General features: G+C 42.8%; 1 protein-coding gene across 5 annotated transcripts in view; it reads right to left on the bottom strand.

Moving 5' to 3' along the window:
• Positions 1 to 25,574, bottom strand: part of AFF2 (ALF transcription elongation factor 2) — a 497,989-nt gene that overhangs the window by 96,696 nt on the left and 375,719 nt on the right. For all 5 annotated transcript variants that reach the window (XM_071213173.1, XM_071213175.1, XM_071213176.1 and 2 more), the window contains one exon: positions 12,400 to 12,496. In XM_071213173.1, the coding sequence (XP_071069274.1) occupies positions 12,400 to 12,496 (97 nt within the window). The remainder of the gene's footprint in view (positions 1 to 12,399; positions 12,497 to 25,574) is intronic.

The raw sequence follows: 25,574 nt of genomic DNA, 5'->3' as shown, positions 1-25,574 counted from the left end.
GCCCTGGGGATGGCATTCTAGGTGAGCCTCCTCCGTGATGAGAAGTTATATGCCCAGGGAGAAGGTGCTTCTCTCTTCCCAAGGAGCGTTTATGAGCTGATTCCTCTCTCATTACCAGCATTGTACTGTGGCTGGCGTCCTGCTAAGCAGCAAATTTATCTCCTCAGGAGGGAGGATACAGCCAAGGCCATGCTCATGGTTGCTCACTCATTAAATCTCTCTTCCTAAAAAGGAGAAGGGCCTTGTCTTTCTGTTCTGTAGGGAAGCGCTGTGCTGTCCCGAAGCTGAAGGTACTCGGGCACCACCATACTTACTTACACAGGCCATAAGAATGTAGAGCTACCACCAAAAAAAGCAGGAAAGGAAACAGGAAGGAAGGAAGGGGGGGAGGGAAGGAGCAAGGAAGAAAGAAAGTCCCACTCCAGGGAGTCCCAACCTCCACGGCACACGGAACATTTCTTTAGGGAGAAAATGTTACCTACAAGGCACCTGGGAAACCTGCTAGCTATCTTCTGTGTAATGATTGACCTTCTGCAAAATTCTTCAGTAAGGTAATTCTGTCCCAGTGAGGATAGCTCAGTAACTGCCATTCTAGTCCAGCAGACGTGTATTATGCTTATAGGAAATTTAGGGAATATTTTTGGTTTTTTTTTTTTTTTTTTTTTTAATTTTTTTATTTTTTATTGACTTTGTAATAATATTACATTAAAAATATATATGTGAGGTCCCATTCAACCCCACCCCCCTACCCCCCCTCTCCCCCCCCCCCCAACAACACTCGTTCCCATCATCATGACACATCCATTGGATTTGGTAAGTACATCTTTGGGCACCTCTGCACCTCATATACATTGGTTCACATCATGGCCCATACTCTCCTCTATTCCATCATGTAGGCCCTGTGAGGATTTACAATGTCCGGTGATTACCTCTGAAGCACCATCCAGGGCAGCTCCATGTCCCGAAGATGCCTCCACCTCTCATCTTGGTTTTTTAAAGAAGCATGCCCTGAACTGTTATAGCCAGATTTAAGAGACTACCCTCCCTCTGTCCCTGAACAGCAAAGAAACCAAAGTCAAGGTCATTCATTTCCTGGACATTGAGACCATCGAAGTGAGTGCTTGGATGGTCGAGAGACTTTGTAAGCACTGGGATCATTTTACGAGGCTACATATTTTGTTACCACTTTTCTCTTTAATTAATAATAATGCTGTTAGTCGAGCATAAAATGTGACTTGATTAGCAGGGTTCCACATGGCCCATACATTTCCTGCTTAGACGTTTTTACCCAGCTTTGTGTGAGCAGATGTCAATACCCAAGCTGGAGCCACACAATGTGTTTCTTGATAAAAAGCAAAAAGTCAAACATCCAGATAATTCCAAATAACTGGATGTGAGGCTTTATGGAAAGAAGAGAGAAGTACAACCACCCACATCATTTTTGTTGTTTCGCTTCTTTTTCATTTTTCACTTTTCACATGGTTGCTTTGTGAGAAGCGACTATAACTTAACCTAGTGGCATATATCGGTAAATTGCATCGATCGCCTACATTCAGAAGAGACATGCTTCTATTAACAAATGAACTCATCATTAGGCTATTCAGATGGTCTAAAATCAATAACTACAGAGTTGGTTAAATCAATTCCAGAGACATACCCTCAGAGCACTTGCCCCAATCTGGAAAAAAAAAAAAAAGACTTGCCTAATTACAGCATTTAAATAGATTTCGTGGGAATGAGTAAAACAGCAAGAGGCATTATATAGCCTTCCAGGCTGGGGTTTTGGCTGGCAGAGCGTTCACACCGCCAGGACAGCAGGCGACGAGATGAAAATGATCACTCAACATTTTGCGACACCTAGAGGCCTGCCGGAATTTCTGGCTTTTCATCCAAATTACTGCTACCTTCAGGAGAACACCACTCACTGTGTTTACCTCTCTGATCAGGGGCTGGGAAGGTACATGGCAAAGTCCTTTATTTGTGCTTTGAACCATAGGAAGCAAAAACCTATTTCCTATCCTTAGAACAGTGGGCTTCCCATATTTTCATTCGTTTTGTCTATGCATTACTAGGCAACAGGCCTGTGTTTGATATACCGGGAGCAGGAGCAGGGGATATTTGTTCTAGCTGGATGGCTTTGTGTCTTGCCCCTAATAGTCACTCAATAAATACTGCCTAGGGAAACGACTCGGCGATGATCTGGAGTCCAAGAGCCCCAACATTGTGCCCTAGGTATGAGAGGGTGCCGGAAGGTCCTAGGCTCCATAGGAAAAGGTGAGTTCCAGTCCTGTGAGCATCTGGGTCCTTCTTGCAAGTGAATTTGAATGTGAGGCTCTTGGTCCCACATGCCAAAGAGGAAGTAGTACAGAGCCGACCTGGCCAGGCGCATGTCCCGTCCTGCTTTGTGGGTGCTCCCCTCACTTTCCCTGAAGCCCCTGCCTAACATGGCCCTTATTACCTTTAACCCAGCCTATGGCCACCACCTCGCCACTGGTTCATCTGGTCTCCCTGTTAGGACTGATTTTACGCTCTGCCACAAGATGAATCTTTTGAAGGTCCCACTTGACTCATGGCTTTGACTTTCTCAGAATAGTTCGTGGCGTCGCCTTGCCAGGCAGCCACATCCCCCATGAGCAGCCATGCCCCCCCACCCTGCCATTGCAGATCCTGCCGCAGCCAGCTGAACAGCCATCTCCTAGTGAGTCCCCTTTGTCCCTGCTACATTTTTAAGTGTTTGGCCCAAAGAGGACATTCAGGGGTGCGTGTGTTCTTTTAAGGCTTGCTCCCTTCAGGCTCTATTGCTGGAAATAAGACCCTTTTGCAAGATCCATTTGTCAGCTGGTGATTTCCTCTAAAATAAAACTTTTTCGTGTCCTGAAACTGCATGAAAGATGTGCTGTCTTTGGTGAAGAAGAACATTTCAGTCACAAGAGGTTTTTGTCGATGCTGATCATTCTCTCTCCAAGGTGAGTAAACATGGAAATGCCAGGCAGAGTACCTCGGCACTGGCTGGAGGGATTTATTTTTCTTTCCCCATTGGGAAGACCAATGTTTGTGGATTTGAAAGTTCAAGTTTCTTTTCCCTGGCTAATATGAGCTCTCTTTCCCCCAGTACTAGGGGGATCCCCCCTACAGGATGACAGTGTCCTTTGCTGGGAGCAAATCAACACCTAGTAGGCCCCCTCCCTACCATATATTTAACCAGAAATAAATGGGAAGAGTATTATTTTTAGCACATAGTAGGTTCTCAATGGTGTAGGCATTCCAAAATCTAAATGGATGTAGCAGATACTGATGATACTCCTTTTGTCACTTACAAACTATTGTGTTCAAGGCTTTCTGTCCCTGTAGAGCACATGTTGAACTCTAGGGGAGGCACCTCTGCCCATCTTTATTCACACACCACACACCAACTGATCTGTGTACCTTAGTACCAATTTTCTGGCAAAGTTGGTAGCTGGAGTATAGACTTTCCATGATCATTTGAAGCTCTGGTTCTTTCTATATGTATTTTTGTTTTTTGCGTTAAAAAAAATTAGAAAAGTTGTAGGTTTACAGAAAAATTATGCATAAAATACAGAAATCCCATATACTACCCTATTAGTAACACCTTGCATTAGTGTGGTGCATTTGTTACAATTCATGAAAGAACGTTTTTATAATTGTACTGTTAACTAGTGTCCATTGTTTACAGTCCAGGTCACTGTTCGTGGTGTACAGTCCTACATTTGTTTTTTGTTAATTTTGATTCTAGTAACATATGCAACAAACTAAAATTTCCTCTTTTAACCACACTCAAATATATTCTATATTTTAATGTCCTTGAGTGTAACATACATACACACACAAGTATTTCATATACACACATACATACATATTAACTATATAACATATAGCATGCACGTTTCTGGGCTAAATACAGAACCCAGGTCCACCTTCATTAGCAAGGAACAAGCTTAGCAAGTCTGTAAATTATTAGTCTAATGTTCCAAAGAGACTCCTTTGACTCTGTGGAAAATGAGTTAGGTGGTCTCATACATTTTGGTTCTTTTAGGTGCCTATCCCCTTGCAATCTTGGATTGGTCGCTAATTTCAAGTTTGGATAGTTGTTCTGTGCATGTACAATGCTTATACTCTTTGCTCTTGACCAGAAATAGAAAAAATAATTATGGCTGCTTAACAATAAGACAAATTCTGTTTCCCGTGCTGAACTGCACCCAATGTCCTGGGTGTCTGCAGCCTGGCTGGTGGCGTTTCTAGCAGATGGCAGATATTCTGAGGGAGGGGAACAGTGTCAAGCAGGCTTGGGCCTCAAACCAAAGCCCCAGTACATTTTTCACAGCCAGCATATATATTTCACAGTCTTACCCTTTCCATATGGCAAAGTTTTATTACACAGCTTTTACTGGAGATGTTCATATATTGCTCTAGGTACATCCTAGAACCCTGATTCATCTCCAGATGGGGGAGCTTCCACTTGACTTAGGCACGCCAGCTGCATTTCCTGGGACTAACTTCCTGAGGACTCAAAGACAGAACCTCCCAGTCATGTCATGGATTGGGACCCAAAATGGAGTGATGGAGAGCCCTAAGAGAAAGGACATGCATAGACCATACAGAGAGCGGCACTTTGATGCCTATCTGTACTTGGGGATCCCCAGATTTGCAAAGGTGCCTGCTACAGATATGTGCCATGTAGTCTGTGTGAAAGAAAGGCCACGGACATCCCTGGCACACTGGAGAATTATCCACTCTGAAGCACTGGAATGTAGCTGTTTGATATTATTGATGAGTTTCAAAAAGAAATATTGGATTATGTTTGTAAACTGGTCTTTTCCAATGGGCATATTTTAGGTTACATTGGATTCAGAGGTTTACTTGATTAAATAATGATCAAGGCTTTGACTGGATCACATCAGAGAACGTTGCATCCCCACCCCCTTGGTAGGCAGGGACTCACAGAGAAAATGACATGGCAGAAGAGTTAGTGAGAGTCTTGAGCTGGAACCTTGGGATACAAGCACACAGAGGAGCATGGTTGTGAGGAAAGAGAAGCAAGCCCTGGGAAGAGAGGAATCCTGAGTCTGGAGAGAAGCAGCCCTGGGAAGAGAGGAACCCAGGAAGCCTGAACACTGGCAGACGTCGACAGCCATCTTGCTCCAACACGAGGAAATAGACTTTGGTGAGGGAAGTAACTTAGGATTTATGGCCTGGTAACTGTAAGCACTTACCCCAAATAAATGTCCTTTATAAAAGCCAACAAATTTCTGGTATTTTGCATCAGCACCCCTTTGATGGCTAATACACAGACCTTACCAATTTTTGTTTCATAAACTTTAGTGGACATTAGCCAAGAGTTGGTGCAACAAATAGAACATGTAAAATTGTGCTTCTATGCATCTCTGCTATTCAAGGTATTCTATTATCGGATGTTATGAGGCACAATATTTGGTCCTAAAGTAGAAGACCTAATTACAAGGGGAAAAAATTCAGCATACAGGATTCTAAACAGTCACAGACTTGCCTCGAGCACATTAAAAATCACATCATACAAGCCCTAAGCAGTTTCTTATTAATCTAGTCTCTATGCTAATATAGCCAAATGGGAAACACAATCTTGGGAATACGAAGGCCAATGTTATTCTATTAACCTTATATGTTATCCTATTTACTTTCCTGTCTTTAATGAATAAATTAAAATGTCCTCTCATTCTTTAATTGCCGAAGAGTTTGAGGATGACAACGTGCGGATTTTAGCTAGCTCTGTCTTACAGCTTTAACTGCCACAACGCAGTCATTTTTTGTGGGAGATTTCAATGAAAGGGAATGGCAGATAAAATGTTTACATTAAAAGGCTCTATCAAAGTTATTTTGCACCTGGTTTCATCCTAATCCAGCCCCTGTTTTTATAGTTCCGACAGGCTGTGTATGCTGTACTGATGTCATTGAAAGAGGCCCTCCCCAGCCTCTCTGCTGATAACAAAGTAAATGGAAATGTAGAAAAACCTTGGGGGTGGTAACAACTTGTTCAGCATGATGAGGGAGAACTGTGGCTCAAAAACAGAAATGCTTACAGCAGGGGAGTTTATCTGTAGTTGCTATAGTATATCAACTTCAAAAGAGCTGGCTGTTGGCAAGAGTAAAATTTATTGCATCTTTTTCATTAGCAAACTTTAAACATAAAAGCAGGCTTTAATTTACCTTGGGCACTATGTTTTGAAACTTCAACAGTGCATCAGGAGGATAAGGAGCATGTATCCATCCCAAAGCTGTCAGAACATAATTAGCAAATAACACCTTAGCTCACCAGTGTGCCTGCCCAACAAGAACAAACAACAACAAAAATGAGGAAATCAGATGAAATATTAAACCAAAATCAAGAACCCTGGATTAAAAGCCTGCTGTTTGGTGAGTGCGGTGATTAGAGAACTGCAGACAAAACCTAAAATTAGTAAGTGGAAGGGAGGAGCTAAGAAAACGATGTTTGGTTGGTTTTTGTTTTTTTTCTGTAAACGTTAGTCTGCTTCAGGGGCAGCTCTACTACTTTGTTCTCTCTGCCTCTGGTTGAAAATTCCACACTTGTCCAGCAATGTGCTTTGAATTAAGTGCACATTTCAGAGAGTGCCAGGGTATTCCTTAGGCAGAAAAGGAAGAAAACAATAACAAAAAAAAGAGTGGGTTATAAATAAAATTGGGTTCATGGGGGAGTGACTTGCAACAATGTATCCAGATACAACTCATCAGAATGTCTTTGTGCTCTAAGCACATTGAATAGCTCAGCTCTGTTTTGAAAGCATGAAAATGCAACTCGCTGTTTTGTCCAGAGATCTTTAGCTGCATCAGGTCATTAATTAAACCTTTCCAGCCATAGTACCCATTTCCCCGAACTTCCAACTGCACTGAAGGAAATCATCTAAGGCTTCAATTGAATTCACAATGATAACAAGCTGCTATTAATATGAAAATGCCCTAAAGGAAGTTACTAACACAACTTACTTCTTTTACAGTGTTCCTGCTTCTTAGACCTACTACTGCTAATGCCATCCTCATGAGCCTGGGGCATGACAGAGCCATGCCCAGATCTAAGCCAGCTGCAGAATCTAGGTCTGGCAGGCCTTCCTGCCACCAGAGTACAGCAGACCCCACGCTGCCTGTGGCATAAATCGAACCTCATGATACTTGTCAGTGGAACACTAAGCAAGCATTTACCTGGTTCTAGGAACTTGTGCTGGAGGGACCTTTGGGGTTTGGCCACCACGTAGTCTCAAAGCCTTTGGCCTAGGTCAAATTGTGGATAACTTAAAAACTTTAAAGACAGCAATTTTAATAAACCTTCCGATATTATTTCTTTGTTAAAAAAAAACAGTTGAGACTGATTAGGTTGCTTATATTGGAAGAAAAGCACAAGGTCTATATCTTTGGATCTTTTATTGAGCTGCAAGCAGAGCATCGATAACTGCTTCTCAGCTGTAAATGAAAATTGATTCTTGTTTTAACCCCTCATTTTCATGGGTTCCTTTAATCCCAAGAAACAGAAGAAGAAAGCTGGGACCAAAAGGAAAACCAAAAGCTCAGTGTTATGAGGTAGGGGGGTGCAGAGAACACAACACATCCCCGTTCCCAAGATGCCTGTCCAACTGGGTCAGGCCACTCCCTGGCTAAATCCCGTCATACTCACTCCAGCTTCACTGCCTACCCTGGATGACTGGCTTGAAAATGGCAATTCAATAATGTGGAAGGCCAGAGATGGGTTTTATATCTATGAGGCTGAGAGAGGTAGGAAAACAGTAAAAATGCAGTCAACTGGGTGATGGGCTTCTCATAGCCCCCCAGTTAACTCCAACCCTGTGGGTGATAGATAACCAACTTAAAAAAGACAGCAGACCACAACATGTATGATTAGGCAGCATCGCATTCAATTCAAACCTTGTTCTGCAACATCAAAGTGCCCAATGCCAACTCCAAGGGGTTGATTCTTGCCCATTCCAGGGAAGTCCCTATGAGAGAACCATCATGAATACAGGGTCACAGCAGACCCTTTAAGCCTTTCTCCAGGGCAGAGTGAAAGCTCAGAAAAGAGAAGGTAAGAACTGCAATCAAAAAGTCTGACCCACCTCTCCACCCACACTAGTCCTTTGAAGGAGATGTAACTAATAATATTTTCCTGGGGCCTTGGCCCAGAGTCATTGGAAACCTGGCCTTTTTTCTTGGGATCTCTGGTTTCACCCTGCCAGGACTCACAGGAGAGGAAAGGCCAGTTAGGGCACTCAACCCATAATCTGAGCAGGATGGACACTACAGGAAATAAAAGGCCATGTCCCCTATTATACACTCCAAGGTGGGGCCTTGAGTCAATACTTAAAAGGACGACACCCATTTGTGACGTGCTTACAGTTTTCAACCTATTTTCTAGTAGACAACCTTTTGTTGAGCTTCACAATAAGCTGAAGAGTTAGGCAAGACTGGATTATTTTAGTTTATTAGAGGAGAGAGACCTGACACTTAGAGACCTGGACTTGCCCAAGGTCATGTACACTGCTCAGATGTAATAGAGCTGGGATTCCAGCCCAGGCTCCTCCATTCCAAATGCTAAGAATAGGGGAAATGAATGCATCTCGTATCTCAAAGAATATGAGGTTTTTAGCTTGTTGTTGGCAGGAGCAATGAGGATGAGAATGATCATTTAATGAGGTGAGTGCTTATGTTACATTCATTCACTTATAATCCTTGAATCCTCAATACAACCCAATGAGGCAGGTGCATTTGTTACCTGTTTTACAGGCACTTAGGTTTTTGCCCTAAGGTGACCCAGCTTGCCTTCAAGTGGTAGAGCCATCATTCAAACCCACACCTGTCTGTCTCCACACCTACACTCTCAGCTGCTTTCCCTGACAGCCTTAGATCCCAGCTTAGATGTGCTTGCTTCCAAAACAGGTCCCAACTGTGAAAGCAGAATGCAATGGGGAATGTGGAGAGAACACACAGACTTTAACTGATATTGCCATGGTAAAAATCCCTGTCACTTCTTCACGAAAGCAATGTGAACATGTGCTTGTGTATCTATGATTTTCAAGCATGATTAGAAGCTAAAATCTAGTGTTATAAATGTCTTCTTATAACCCTAATGCACTGTGGTTGACCACTTGGCATCTTTGACTGGCAGGCTACAGTTCTCCCATTCCAGCCTCAGGTTCCACTTCCCTACTTAGAAGAATAATGCTGAGCATTTGAACACATCCTCAAAGTTCTGTTGATGTCTGCACATGTGACCTGGAGGCCTGTGGAAATTGGTAACCATAAGGCTGATTTACATGGGTCTTGAATCCAAAATGCCCAACCAGCAACTGGCATGTCTTGACGTTGTATTTCACCTTCATGTGTACATTTGAAATGTTTTGTTTTGGTTTTCTTTATGCTCCAAACCACAACAAATGGTCTCAGGAGCCTTCTGGCAAAGAGAATGTTTGTATCTGGACAATGTGAGTTCCCTCAGGTGAGTGTGGGTACAATGATAATGAAGAAGATGATTCGAAGACGTCTCCAGAAAGTGGGTGGCTTTTTTAGTGGACTGAGGGTATGCATGCAGAATGTAGCCACTGGGTTCTACAAACATTTCTAAATAGACATGTGGACTGTGCATCCCCTCAAACATAATTTAATGGACCAATTCATTTGTATGTTTTCCCCCTAATCACCCAGTCATGAATAGAAAGATTCTTCAGTTCTGTTGCTCAGACAGAAAGCCCAAACCTCCCTCACAGGTTTTCTTGAGGGTCAAAGGAGACCCCCTTGGTGTTGCTGAGGTATGACTGTCCCCATGAGAAACTGAGAGAATGATATCATATCATCTACAGGGGACTACATTATCTCACCTGAAAATAAAATGATTTGGGTGGTTCCTCAGTAAGTTAAACTGAGAATTACCACATGACCCAAATATGCCACTCCTTGCTATCTATCCAAGAGAATTCAAAGCCAGTGTTCAATAAAAACTTGCACATGCATATGCAGAACAGCAATATTTGCAAGAGTCAAAAGGAGGAAACAACCCAAAAGTCCATCAATGGATGAATGGATAAACAAAATATGGCCTCTCCATACGATGGAACCTTATTCAGACAAAAAAAGGGAACCGATATAAGTAACGACATGGATGAACCTTGAAGATGTTATGTGGTGTGAATCAAGGCAGACACAAAAGGACAGATAATGTGAGATTCCACCTCCACAAAATATCCAGACTAGACAAATACACCGAGACAGAAAACAGATTAGTGGTTGCCAGGTGGTAGGAGGAGGGACAAAAGGGGGATGACCAATAATGGGTGTGGGTGATGAAAATATTCTGATTTAGATGGTGGTAAGAGTTGCACAGCCAGGTGAAAGCACTAAATGCCACTGAATTGTACACTTTAAAATGCTTTAAATGGTAAATTTTATATTTTGTGAATTCTACCACAATACAAAAGAAAGAAAACGATTTCAACCCAGACATCTTTGAAAAAGAATGCTAGACCTCATATAGCCAGAGCTCATGAAGCACTGTTGTCATGGCTGCTTTTGCTACTGCATAGGCTTTCTCTTTGGGTCTTTAGCCTTCTGGGCCTTTCCATCAGCCCTCAAAGGCTATATGAAGGTTTCTTTGCAAATGTTTATAATTTTGCACCCATTTTCCTGGACAGAGTTAGGGAGAATAAGTGGTCATTTTGCCTTACACTAGATCCCTCAGGTCAACCTTCTCAGCAACTTAAAAGTGAGACCCTAAGCCTCGTTGAAGAGGTATGGCTGGTCTAAGGACAGCAAGCTATGGCATGCTGTGGGACAGGGCTAGCTCGCCGACCCTGGTAATCCAAGCATCTCAGCACAGACCAATGCAACTTTGTAAGGTAAATACAGAAAATAACAACTTTATAAGCTGAAAAGCAGGCTGTATTTATGCAATCACATACAGGGGAAGTCAATGTGCAAAATTTGCTTTCACTCATGCTGGTTACTGCTTTAAACAGCTCCATGAAAAAGTCATGTTGCAACTGTTAAAATCAATGATCTAAGGTTTGGATTTTTTAAATTAATTAATTTTAACCAATATGATGGTCATGCCATTGGCACGTTAAAGCAAAAAGCAGGAATGGCAGGGCCATTGGAAATTAAGTGTGCATTTTACATTTGGCAGGAAGCCTGTGACTCAAGTGAGAGGGAGCTTGCACTCAGTAAACGTATTGCAAGTTGCTCTGAAACAATTGTAAAATCAGCTTATGCCAGCACATTGAGCTTCTGCATTCACCTGTGCTTGTTCTTGATAAGCATCAAAGTTGCAAAGATGCGATTTTCACACGTTAGAAAAAAATGCAACAAGAATAAAGTGGAGAAAGTTAAGGGGAGAAAAGTTTGGGTCACATACAATTGAAGATGTATTGATTTTAAAATTATACCCATGGTAGGAGTTCTAGTGGGGTCAACATTTGTAGATGAGAATGAGATAGCGTTTCTGTTAAGCTTTTCTTTGCAGACTCCTCATAAACTATTTGGTGAGTATGGAATTCCATTACTTGTTGACTATCTTCAAATACCAGCATTTCTTAAAGCAGCCTGTTTTCACTCTTGTAACTCACAGATTTCACCATCCGAAGAACTTGATCTGATATTGGCTTAAAACAAAGGCAATCTTGTCAGATTCTTTCTCTGCTGTGAGGTTATGAGCACACCCAGAAAGACCCCATGTGCCAGACCATTCTCTCGCAAAGGCATCGCCATCCTCATGATTTTTAACTGATACTTGGCCTTTACAAATCAAGAAGTCCAGTCTCATTGGAAATGTTGAAAAAACCCTTGTTCCTGCCATTTCATTTGGTGGTACGTACTGCAAATATTTATGATGCAGAAGGGAAAGAAGGCAATGGCAGCAGCAAGCTTTTGCCAAATGCCTTTTGCTGGAAGGTTCACATAAGCTGGACGATATGGGGATTGATTCTCAACAGGTTTCTAAAGCCGTGTGTCTGGGAGAGGTGAATGGAGCAGTGGCATTTATACCTAAATTAATGATTGCTCTAAGCCTCATGCTGGAGTCAATAGAGCAAAGATACACCTCACCTAAGACAATTCTTTGTCCAAGAGGGGGAAAACAATCTGTCATGCTCAACAATGACCCAGAAGTGGTGAGGCGAGCAGGAAGAGGTGGGAGGGGTGAAAGCACTTCTAAAAAGCTTGGAAATTCCTTACTGTAACTTTGATGAAAATGTGAACCCATTCAACCTATCCCAGGACAATCTGTCTGTCTTTGCTTCTTTCCCCACCTCCAAAGCCCAGAGATGAAGCAAGGGATAGAGCTGTGGTTGTCCAAACCACTCCAGTTCCTTTTGCTTCCTTTTCGTCCCAAACCAAGCCCTAAGTCATTCCTACCTGGTAGAGCTCAGTGGCAGTGCACTGGGTGGTCAAGGTCTTCACAGGTTCAAGATCATCTTCATCACTGCTCAGCTTCAGGTCGTCCTCAAGCATCCTACAAAAAAAAGAAAAACATAAAACAGTGTTGCACATGAGTTGGAAAGTGTCTTCTCTAAATCATCCTCAGATCCATCTTCCAATGAGGATAAAATGTTGGAGCTACACTCTGACAGCTACAATTCTGCTAAAGGTGCAGAGAGAACTAAGATTCCTTCTGCTAATTAGATATAGGAGCTCTTCTATTTATGTCATACTCCTCACGCATCTTCTCTCTCTGCCTTCCCCTAAATCAAGAGGGCAGGGAGGTCTATTTCAGCATTTCCAGAGATGATTGAAGTCTATGTATTCTTACTACTAAAGTACAATAAATGTACTGATCAGTCACAGTGTAGGTGGGATATGGCATGGCATCTCTACAGGATAAGATGCTCAGAGTCTCCCATGAAAGAATAGAGGCGAAATGACAGCACCTAGCTCCAGAGGCTGTCATGAAGCCTCCTGGGGCTTGATGTGATGGCAGAGGCAAAGGGCCCCTGGATTTCCACTGCCTTTCATTGCCCTCTGCTGCTGGGCGGCTCAGTGGCCACAAAATATCCAGGGAAGCAATGGCTAGTCATTAACCTTTTGATATATGACCGATTTCTTCTTGTAAAATTTGATCCAAGAGATGTAAACCTGTGATGGGGATAAGAAATCTTTCTCTCCTCAGGCAAGGTAACTGAAAAATATGAGTAGTGTGAATTTTGGTGATGAACTGGCACTTTCAAAATTGTTTATCGAGCAGACCGAGCCTTTTGTTTCTACAGGGATATTAATTCCACTGCCACCCCCTCTGTCTCCAAGTTTGAGCCATGGCCGGAAGGGTGACGTATAATCTGAAGATTCCAGTTCCACAGCTTTCAAAGATGAATTGGTCTTCATATTTTTATTAACTGAGTATCACTGTAGACCTGGTTGCCAGGCTTCAAGTGGGGGCAGGCCCACCCTTTCTGGATCAATTGCCATTTTCCCAGCATGCTCTGTCTGCTCTCTCCCTTGCTTCTAGGTTCAGCCTCTGGCTTGTGTCCCAGGCTGGAAGTCCCTTCCTCAGCTCTGGAAATTTTACCTTCCCTCCATTCCTGCATCATTCAGGCAGGTACCACCTCTTCTAGAAAAGCTTTCTGGAATCGCCATCCCTGAAAGAAGGCCTCATCCCTCTGCCCACCCACCAGCTTCCTGTTTATGGCTGGATCACAGCACTGCTTTCCACCAAGGTTACTTTCTATCCCCAATCCCTACATTCCATGTGGGCATGGGTTGCAAATTATTTACATCGGCATTCTTCACAGCATCTTCCGAGGGATGATACAGTCTACCATCCTCGTTCGGCAGACAAGGAAATAAAGGTTCTGAGAGGTGATGTGTTTTGCTCAGGGTCACACAACTGGTTCTTACTAGAGCCATTCCTGCAACTCCAATGAGCTTTGTCCACTGTACCATGCCTCCCCCCATGAGGGGAAGCTAGAAGGGAAGTGGCAGCTTATAATTTGATAAATAGATAGAATTTGATAAATAGATAAAGCATGGCTTTAGAGGCTATATTCAAATGTGTGGGAAGGATTCGGGTCAGAGTGTTTATCCCAAAACTCCCCAACTCACATGGCTCCCCACTTTCACGCTCAGCCACGTGAGACCAGGATGTGTTCGCTGAGGTCTGAAAACTGAAGACGGATATAAAGTATGATGGGATGGAAGGGCAACTGCTAGAGTTGGTTTCAGATAAACTACATCATCAGGATTTATGACAATCCTTCCAGAGACTCATGGATATTTAGATCTTAGAAAAGGAGAAGAAATGTATCTTGGCGTTTCTTTTGCAGTTGCAGGCTTATGACTCTGAACAAGTAATCCTTTACAACGCCATTGTGGTAAATGAGGACTGTCATTCTTGTCAGCTTTAGAGCTCGAATATTGAAAAATTACCTCTGGCTTGTCATTAAAAGGCTTCATTTTTTATATAGACGTAGGTATTGATATAGATACAGAGAGAGATAGCTATAGATAGATATCTCCTAATACATGTACAAAATCTCCATGTGTTCATGCAAATCTAAGTGTTCAACAAAATGAATGATAAATAATTCCTAGCATTCAGAAGGTCTGCTATTTGTGTTGGGGAAGGTGCTACATATTTGAACAGCAGCATGTAACTTGGTTCTCCCAGCGACCCTAAGAAGGTGACAGTGTCATTTGCCCATTTTTCAGATGGAAACTCTGAGATGGAGAGAGGTTAAGGGATTTGTTCATGATCACCCAAGCAGTAAATGACAAAGGCATACTTTGACTCCAGATCACTAGTTCTGGCTAGAACTTGAGTACATAATGGTTTCCTAGATGGTAGAACTTATAAAGGGATGTATATTAAATAAAAATCAGTGGCACCAACAACGAAAAAGCCCACATACATACCAAAAAACAAAACATACTAACTTGGAGTCAGGAGATTTGGCTTCATCTACTGGCTCTGTTCGTTATAAACTCTGGTATCTTAGGGAAGCCACAGACCCTCTCTGAATTGCATCTCAGCCCCTCATCCATTACATGGGATAATAATAAAGCTCCCTCAGTGGGCGGTGGTGGTGAGGGTAAACTGAGCTAAGCCAGGTGGAGGTACTTTAGGAGAGTACTAAATTATGGCAGAGTATCATCATTAGCACTGGAAATGTATCATATCATTTGGCAACAATGTCGGTCATTAATATTGTGAACAAGTAATCCCAAGTGGCAGTCGGATGAACCTTTGCTCCTCTCATGTTAATTTGCTGAGCAATTTGAAGGCAAGCCTCTCAGGGCACCCCAGGGCAGGGGAATTCAGCTGGATCTGGAAGTGGGCCTAGGGGGGTCTTTGGACTTCTTTCCTTCCAGTAGAACCAGCAGATCCTGAGCTGGAGCTCCAAGCCCAGAAGTCAGCCGTGATCTACTTGTCAATTTTATCCCACACGATTTCACCACAGAAGTGAAATGCCCTCCGATGAGCAATTCTGGAAATAGGCAGCTGAACTATATAGCGATTGACATTAAGCACCTCCCACCCCCAACTCCGATGCAACAAGCTTGATGGGGATTTGGTTGTTGATAAAGAAGCATTTGATGCTTTTGATGTTTACCAAGTCCTAGTAAACACAAGTCAAGGAAATAAACAAGAAGGCAAGCGACCCTTTGTTATCTCTGGAGATATTAGGCATTCATTTCATTCCACTCCTTTCCTGACCTATTAAGCTTTATTATTGAATATACATGTACTTGTTTGCATTTTCATCCATAGCTAATGCTGAACATTACTCTAGGGAAAGCGCAGGATTATGAAGGCTTTTGGATTTAATTATTATAGCGGCACCATTCACACCCATTGCAGTTAAGGTTGTCTTGGCAGAAAAGTGGTAATCTTCTTTCATGAGGTTATAATTCCATAGACAAGTTCATCACACACTGGATATCCCAACATAGGGGAAAAAATCGTGCTCCTCTGAATGTGTGACTATGTGCAATTGTAAAAAACAAAAAACAATAAAAAAATCCCACCACAATAATTGTTCCTCAACTTTTCAATGAGATGAAAAAGGAATATAGAAGAAGATCTCCTTAGTGGTTTTAGAAGTTTGCTCAGGACCTAGGATTTCTATTACTATGATTATGATATATAATTATGGTAGTGTTAAGAAGTAGAACAGTCCATAAATCTGATTCAAAACCCAATTCCTAGTCCCAATAATTAAATTTGGGGCCGATGAGATGGAATGGACAGAAAGAAGATTGAAGGGGCAATAGGGAAAAGAGGGAAAACTGCACCCAGGGCCTCAGACTTAACCTGGTGACCTCAGAGGGCTCTTCTCACTGTGACATTCTAAGACACTATGATATGATACTCCCCATAAGAGCTGTAACCATAAAATCCTAAGACCACTCTCAAATGAGCATTGCCATTTTATATAGTGGAAGGCTTAGGTGATTTTGAAGAAGAAAACAAATATAGGGTCTGACACATTATTCTAGAGAGTTCTTTGAAAGAAAGTCTTTAGTTGAGGCAGCATGGGCTAAGAGCAAAAGCTTAAGAGCCAGCCAGACCCAAGTTCAAATCAAGAATTTTCTGCTAATGAGTTGTGCTCTCTTGACACAGTGAATGAAATTCTTTGAATTTCAATTTTCTAATATGATCATATGGGAATAATAACAGCTACTTTGGAGAAATTTTGTTATGATCAGAAAGAAAAGTTTATAAAAATTGCCTATGAGTCAATACAGATAGCTATCATTTTCATCTTGTTTATTATTGCTCTTGTTATTATTGTTATCTTAGAAATGGTGCTGTTGAGGTTAGAATGATAAAATGGCACTTGCCACAGGCTCAAGGAAGCTCTGGTGGTGACCCTGAGGTTGGCATGGGAATCAACCAGCATCACTGGAAGCCTTTGACCTGAGGAGAGGTTCAAAGATCTTCAGGAAGTTTGGAAAGTTTCAGGGCTTGAATTTACTCTTCTAGAAATGTGCTAGACCCATCATGGCTGTTTTCTATTTCCTGGGACCCTCCCAGAATGCTTAAGATACCTCTGGAGATGTGGAAGCCAATTCTGAGAGGAAACTCTTGGGCAATTCCAAATAAGAGCATAAAAAAAAAAAGAGTTGCTCAGATGTCTTGATCATTATGCCTATGGATCTATCTGCAGATGTAAAGATGTGGTCCAAGGATGGCCCTAACTGGAAGTTGTGCTTGTGTGAAGCACCCCCTGACTTTGGGCTTGATACTCTCAGGAGAGAGTTCCAATGAACACCTGCTCTCTAACCTTTGTCTATACGACGGGGCTCTGCAGGCTTAGATGATCCATAATATTTGCTCAGATGCCACATTCAGGACCCTGGGAGGTTCTCCAGGGTTTGCTAGCCATACACAATGTCTTTCCGTGATTACAAAATGGCACCCATCTGGGCGACAGCCCCTCGGGTACAGCACCTGACAATGGCTAGATTTCAGCTTCCACTGGTCCTGCTTCAGGTGTCTATGGAGATGGCAGCAATGTTGTTGACTGATACTCAGATGTATAACCTCCCTGGTTCTTACAGTTGAGTGCTATCTATTTCAATGTGTCACCCAGGGGTGACATCTACAATGTCCCCAACATATAGCCATGCAGCCTTTGTTTGATGAGTAGCAGGGATCCCCCTTAGATTGTTCGGCACTTTTAATTGTTTGGAAGCTCTGCCAGGTAGGAGTTGCCTGGTGCAATGGGCGGTGGGAGAGGCTACTTCGTGCGGTTTTTAGGCTCTCAACAAAAATGAGGAATAGTATCCTTGGGCCTAACTATTTGGAGGTCTTCTGGGGACTAGCTTTAATTAGCATCATCATCCTGAGTAGCCAGAGCTGATAGTACTTGTAGCGAGCTTCTGGGCGATAGAAGCAAACAACACAGCTGAGCTGGGCTGGGTGGGCCATGCGAGTTGAGCGGGGGAATTCTTGAGGGCTCAGGCCTTCTCATTAGGCCAAGCCTTATTGTGGGTCTTTTTCTAGAATATTCATCTATTCTACTGCCTCCTTGAGTGGCACTTCCTCTTCATAAAGTAGGCTGGGAGTAATGAAATATGACCAGTTTAGACTTACTCTGAGAATTATCTATTTCCTCACCTAGCACTTGGGAGTCTCCATGGCATTGAATCCTATGGTGGTAGTAAGGCAGGGATGAGGAAGAGGTGGTGATATTTTCAGAGCATTCCTTCTGTTTCCCTGGGGCAAAGCTGCTCAGGCTTTTTCTTAGGAAGAGGAGCTGCACTTAATTTTCCCCAGGTTTTTAACTTAAGAGTTGCTGATTCAATGACCACCTGACTGGGAATCCTTGGAAAATCCCAGTTGAGGGCTATGACCATGACAACCAGTTTGCTAGTTTATACTACACTCTCTTTCAAGATCCATCATGTGGAGCCACACTCTGGGCCCACAGCCTGGGTCTGGTTTATGCATCCTGCGATGGGCCAGTGGACCAGGAAAGGAGGTTCTTTTCTAGACACTGGCCTTCTAGGGGGTTCAGAGAATAAGCATCTCATAAGGTTGCTTTAGTTCCTGAGCTTGAGAATTGGGAGTTCCCTTCGTGATCATCTAGTGCAGGGGTTGGGCAACCACGGCCCTTGGCCCAAATTCAGGCCTGTCCCTGCTTTTGTACTGCTCCTGAGTTTCAAATGGTATTGACATTTCTTAATGGCTCAAAAAAAAAAATCAAGAGCGGTTTCATGACACATAAAAACTATATGAAATTCCAATTTCACTGTCCATAAATAAAGTTTGGTTGGAGCCCAGCTACACCCTTTTATATACAGTATTGCCTAGAGCTGCTTTTGTATTACAACGGCCCTTTAACAGAAGAAACTGGCTGATCGCTGCTCTAGGTTCCCCAAACTGTCATTAGTTCAAGGATCCTAACCCCAGCCAAACGAAATCTTACAAGGGACCCCAAATATAAAAGAGATAGATTGGGGGAATCTCTGGAGAATCCCAGGGATTGGAGGAACATACTTTGAAAACAGCACATCGAGTCCAATCTCCTTGTTTCATGGCAGTAATGGTGACACCATAGATGTTATACAGGGTTTCATCAGAGAACCTGAGCCTACGTGAATTAATCTCTTTAAGCCTCTGTTTATGTCTCTATGCAATGGGAGTAAAAATATTAACAATCTCAGAGATTCAGAACATGCTGAATAGTCCGGTCAGAGTGGTAAGCACAAAAAACAGCAGTAGTATGGGAAAAAGAAAAGAATAACAGTTCCTTTTCTAGGTATATATGTTGTATATGTGGATTTATATGTACATTGCATATATAAGCCAAAGCTAATAGTGTGAACTTTGATGTATATGACTACTGACTTGTATCAAATTGCCCCTTCTTCAACCTTGGACTTCCCCAGCATTGATCACACAGGTTCAGTACAATATCAATTTTCTGCTCTATTGTCATTATTTTGAATTTGTTTTGCATTTTCTTGGTATATTTCTCTGGATTGGGTAATTTTCTCCCGACGTGGGAAATCAAGCTATCATGCAAAGGACAAACTGCCTAATAGAATTCGGATGGCTTTCAAGGATATGCCACATACAGCAAAACATTATTGTATCATTTTTTTTTCCCAGGGGTAGTGGGTGGGAGAAAACTTCTAAGAGTGGATTTCCCCAGAGAAGACCATAACCCAGTAGACCAGCCTGGTCCTGAAAACAAATGCTGGGATAAGCCCAAAGGGGAAAAGAGAACCTTTTGTCTTACAAACAATGCCAGGCATGGCCCTCGAGAGTTGGCGTTTCACTCTTCAGTGAGACTGTACAAGTCAGCTTGAAAGGATGTCTTTTGAGACATACCAGGCAGTATGGAAAGTCAACCAAGTGGAGTAGCAGGGTGTCACTGAAGACCAATTCCTGAGCCTGCTGTGTCTGTTGAGATGATACTGCAGCACTTAAGAGCACAGGTGTTGGAGTCAGGCTGTGATGACTTTGAACCCCAGCTCTACCCCTTTGGAGGTATAGACTTGGCCAAGTTACTTAACCTACCAGAGCTCAGGTTTTCTAATGTGTAAAATGTGACCAATAAAATGCCCTATTTCAGAGCTTTGGTATAAGGAATAAATGAAATTAAGTGGGTAAAATGTTCAGGAAGCCCTCGTGATTACAATCACTATCACTGTTAGCTTGCCAAGACTGTGCTTGCTCCTGGGGACGCATGTGAGTAAGACATGGTCCCTTCCCCTTACCAGCTTGTGGTTTTACAAGGGCAAAGGCTGTGCGAACAAATAATGAAAGTGCAAGCTTGTGGGTTCAATGTTAGGGGCATGCATAAGGGGCTAAAATAAGGAATGTCAAGGTCTGCCTGGGGAGTCTCATGAAGGCTGCACAGAAGCAGTGGCATTGGAGCAAAGCCTTAAAGGCAGAGTGGACTTCCAGGAGGGAAAGAAGGGGATGAGCTGTCTGGGGAGAACAAAGAGACATAAGACAAGGCTTGAGACTTCTGCCCAGGGAGGGAGGCTGGGGCAAGACTGGGTCTTGCCTTTTTCAAAAGAACAATGGAAGGGGACAGCCAAAGTTTCTAGGTGGGGAGCAGGGCATGGGGAGTCAGAAGGAGAAATCTCTGGTAGCAAATAATATAGAAACCAGTTAGACCATTTGCACCACAGTAGACCAGGTAGGAGAGTGGGTGGTCAGGGCCAGGGCCTGAGCAGTAAGGATGGGGAAGAGAAGAGATCAGAATCCAGAAGGATTTTGAAATTAGCATCAACTGCCTTTAGACACTGATGACCCTGACACCCAAGGTCTCTTTCAGCCACTCAGAGGGCACTGAAGCTATCTCAGGAATTGTACCCAACTTTCACACCTCTTGCTGCCTCTCTATATTGAAGCATGTGCCTTCATTTCTCACAAGGCTCAGATACCTGTGCTAGGTCATCAGTCACCAAGCCAAAGGAGCGTCTCTCCAGACAGACCTGATTAGCTCCATTCTGTACTGATGAGGGAAGGAGATTTCCCACCAAGTAGCCTTCATTTGGGGAGTGTTCCTCTCAGCCTTCCCTCAGCTTTTTAGAGCAACCACAGCCGATGAGAGAGAAGAAACCCCTGTGGTTACCTCCAAAGTACCTCACAGGCACAGAGGGGTACTTCATTACTCCTCTCTCCACATCAGCTCCTAATTGTTAAAGGATTAAATAAAGAACTCTTTTATCGAGCGGATCCATTAATCTCCATCTAAGGAAACTCTTCAAAACTACTGGAATATTAAGTTGCTGTTAAGTGCACTACAGCTCGGGTCTGCTAGGGCCTGCTGACAGCCATCGTACCTTGCATTAAACTCAATGGGGGCCACAACCGGCCCTTAGCTAAAGCCGAGGTATTTGCAAATTCTCAGCCTGTGATAACACAGCACTTCTGCTTGGAGTGCTTTAAACTGTTCCTCAGACCCATTTCTAGAGAAAGGTTGTCGAGAAAGTCTGTTTCCCTACATTGACACAGCAGATACGATTTCCTTTATGCTGCTGCATAAAGAACTCACGTTTCCTCTCAGATTGTTTAAGCAAAATATTCAAACTTGACAATTTAGGCCCCACGAAGATGCTGGCAGCAATGTTGCTCGCTTGTTTATGAAAACCCCACCTGATCGCTATGTTCCGCTTTTTCTGCTGCATCTGGCTGCCTCCCCATGCTTTCGTTTAGAGTCTAAAAGGAGGGAGAGCGTCTTAAAGCTCACAATGAGTTTCAACCCTATAAAATACTCGAGCTGCAAAGACCTTCTTAAGCACATATAGCCCGGACCCTGGTGAGCCTTCTAGCAGGGAAGCATGGCAACCACGCGTCAAGCATGCTCGTACAAGAAAGGCCGAGGCTTGACTGATTCAACCAGAAAAGAGATGCGATCCGCTTTTCGATTCAGACTGTTCATTACTTACATAGTGAATTAAATGAAGAACCGCCAAAGGTGCCAGCTCCTGTCAGTCCTTGCCCCCACACACCAAGAAGCACAGCACTGAAACACTGCACAGGGAGTTGCTGATGAGGTGCCCGTACCAGACTTTGGCAGAGCGGGTTTATATTCTGCTGCTCTTCTGAGGGGGCAGGGCAGAAAATCCCCGACCTCCTCAGAACCTGGGAGGTGGTGGGAAACTGTCTTGTGACAGTCTCCCAGACAACGTAGGGAGGCAAGTGGGAGATGGCCTTGAAGCTCGCCTCAGGATCCTCCTGTCCTCTAGTGTTCCAGAAGGCTCACAAAGTGTTCCGCCAAGTCTCAGATTAGCTGTGGTTCAAGCCTCTGCCTAGGTGGGGAGCCTTTCCCAGACGCCACCAAGCCATCCCAGTCCACTGAATGCACCCATCCACTAATGTCTTATTTCAAACGTGCGGCCCACATTTAAGTTCCAGTAGAGGCTTTAGCATCAACAGAACAACAGCCGACGGGCTTGTTTCTCTGGTAGGTGAGGTGGATGGGAGCTAAGCTAGCCATAGTTCATAACCCAACACCCCCTTGAGTTAAGGACACACATCTTCAAGAAGGAGCCCATATTCTGAGTCCTTGGAGACTGGTAGCTTTCGTCTTTGCAGAGCCAACACAGGCTGCCTGTGACTTCTGAGCCCAGGGAAGGGCTCGGTGGAGGACTGAGACTGCTCTGTGGTCAGACCAGCCTAAGTCAAAACCCTTGCTAGCTGTGTCAACTTGGATTAAACCCCTTTAACTTCTGAGTACCTCTGTCTCCTTATCTGTGAAATGGGACTTATAATAGAGCCACCTAATAGGATTGCTGTGATTATTAAATGAGATAATCCACTTCAAGTCCCTAGCACATGGGGAAGTCGCCAATCTTTATCCTCTGTTGTGATTATCAGCTTAAGACCGTTCAGCCTGGATAATCCTGAACATATCAAATTCTGTTTTATTTGGAAACAAGGAAAACCAGAGAAAAATATTCTCATGTTAAAGCAAATATTGAGGGAAGGAAAAGAACCATCCCTTTGCCACAAAGAGCTTCTGTTCACTGGAAACAGTGGTAGATTTTTTTTTCATAGAGATAGTCTTGATTAATATTATTATATCAACTTTTTCAAATCTAGAAAGTCCAATTTGCATAAAATGCATCTGAACTGTATATCATGAAATATTCATCTACCAGATTCCAGGAGCGCAAAACAGTTTAATATTGAGCAATCTATTAGTGTAATACATTGCATCATCAGCAAATAAAATGTTAAAAACCAAATGATCACTTCAATAGATGCCAAGCATATATTTGATAACATTTTATAGTCATTCCTTCTCCAAACTGTTTAAAACCTAAGGTAGAGTAGGACACTTCTCTTTCTGGATAAAGGATGTGTTAACCTAAAACTGCCAAGCTAAATGGCTACCTTAGTGGGCAGGAAGGTAAGATCGATTGCTAAATGTACACTTTAAAACAAAAATGGAATGACAGAGGACTGTGTTTCAAGCGTTTTTAAAAAATCTGTATTAATGTTGATTCATAGGATTGACAGAAGGAACACAAACAGACCAATATCACCCAGTGACAACATTTGTTCTGATAATGACTCCAATTTAAACAGTTCTGAGGCATCACATATGGCCTCCACAGGCAATTCTTCCCTCGTAGGTAAAGAGAAATTAGAAAGTGACATGACAAGCCTCAGTTTCCACGTCCACATTTCATAAATTACTAATCCTTTCAAAACACGTTACCATTTTACTGGCATTCACATCTGACTGTAAACCTTAGAAAGGCAGAAATGCTGCATATCCTGATGGAAAATTTGATACTATTGTTTTAACAAAGTGAGAATTGCTTTTGAAGGGGCTCCATGATGTCTGCGCATATATTTTTCTCGGTAACAGTCTGAGGCCTGCATCTCCCCTGGGAATTCAACGTTTATGTTGATGTGCTTGGCTCTAATACAGAGGAATTTTCAGAGCATTTTGAGTAATGGGACTGAAATAATTTAACGGCTCCTTCTATGCATGTTAAATGAGTTGCATGATATATGTAGTTTTTGCAGAAAACTTGTTTACACTATAAATTATAGCACATGGCACAATCACGTTGATGGGATATTTACCCATGTTGAGTCATTTGCCCGACTCTCTCCAACTTCAGCTCAGTACGAATGAATACTCTGTGGCTCCTTAGCACGCTGTGGGTCTTTCTAGAACCTGTGACCCTGTTGAGCCATGTGAGACTGTTATCTTAGCACTGTCATCAAGTCCTAAAGAAGGGCCAGACCAGGTGATTTCTGTAGAGGCATGTTTCTCACAATAGAGGAGTGCCCACTGTCAATAAGGTACATACGGATCTCAATTATGATGTACTAACATTTATCTATGGATTAGAAGGGATTGGCTTTCTCATTTCTGGAACACAGAAATAACCCAGAAGCCTAGTGGTCAAGGGTTCCGGCAAGTCCAATCTGGTGAGGGGTGGCATGACAGAAAGGAAAGAGCAAAATCTTGGGAGTTGGATGAATGAAGGTTCTAGCCTGGGATCTTGCATTTACCAGTTGTGCAAATCTAGGCAAACTGATTGACCTCTCTGAGCCTCGGTTTCTTTGACTCTAGAATGAAGATGCTGATATATACTCTGCAGGTTTGTTATGAAGATTAACTGAAACAATATGTGAAAATGGTCTCATGGTGAGTGCTCAATAAATGCTACTATTTCTACTATTATTTGTATTAAGCCAAATTTGAGCCAGGTTCTCATATCAATGCATTTGGAAGCAGCCTTAGAAGAATCACTGCAGAGGAAACCACCAAGTCTCTGGTTGAAGAAGCAACAACAGAGAACCACCGGAGTAGGTTTGACTTATAGTAGGTGAATGTCCTAGGAAATTGGAGCTCTAGTCTTTCATGATTTGACTTCAGGTAAAAGGGTGTCAATTTTACCTTCCTGTTCCAGCACTATAGGCTATTTCTATCCTGTTATTCATAGACTCATGTTCTTGATAAATGGGTAACTAGCTGTCTATACAGAGAAAGAAACAGAATACACAGAGAGTGGCAGATCCCAGAGCTGTCCAATAGTTAAATTACCGGCAAATATCTAGAACTACAGAAAATTCACCCAGAGCAAAAATGTGATCAAACCAAATAAAACCATTTCAGCCCTTCTGGGAATGACGTTAGTCAAAGTAAAGCATTTTTAACCTTTCCTGTCATGCCTGTCCCACATGAAGCTAAGACTTGAGGGATTACAATTTGCCTCCATCCTACAAGGAATCTGAGTTAGACAATTTTAGCCAAGAAAACAACTAATGCTTACTGAGGTCATCTTAATGCATGCCAGCCACTCACTTCTGTAATCATCTACCTGACTCTTCCGAAGAAATCTGGGGGGGGGGGGGGGGGTGTATTCTTAGGTAAAGATACTCAGGCTTAGAAAAGTGAGGATGATAACCCACAGAATGGGTGAAAATATCTGGGAAGGGCCTGGTGTTCAGAATATAAGAAAGAACCCTGGAACTCCAACACTCAAAGGACAGATAATCTAATCAAAGAAGGACAAAGGTTATGAACACACATTTCCCTAAAGAAGATAATACGGATGGCAGTAAGCACATGAAAAGATGTTGAACATCATTAGTCTTTAGGGAAATG

This window comes from Dasypus novemcinctus, chromosome X, assembly GCF_030445035.2.
Source record: "Dasypus novemcinctus isolate mDasNov1 chromosome X, mDasNov1.1.hap2, whole genome shotgun sequence".
NCBI classification, from domain to species: Eukaryota; Metazoa; Chordata; class Mammalia; order Cingulata; family Dasypodidae; genus Dasypus; species Dasypus novemcinctus.
This window is presented reverse-complemented; position numbering and strand designations above follow the sequence as displayed.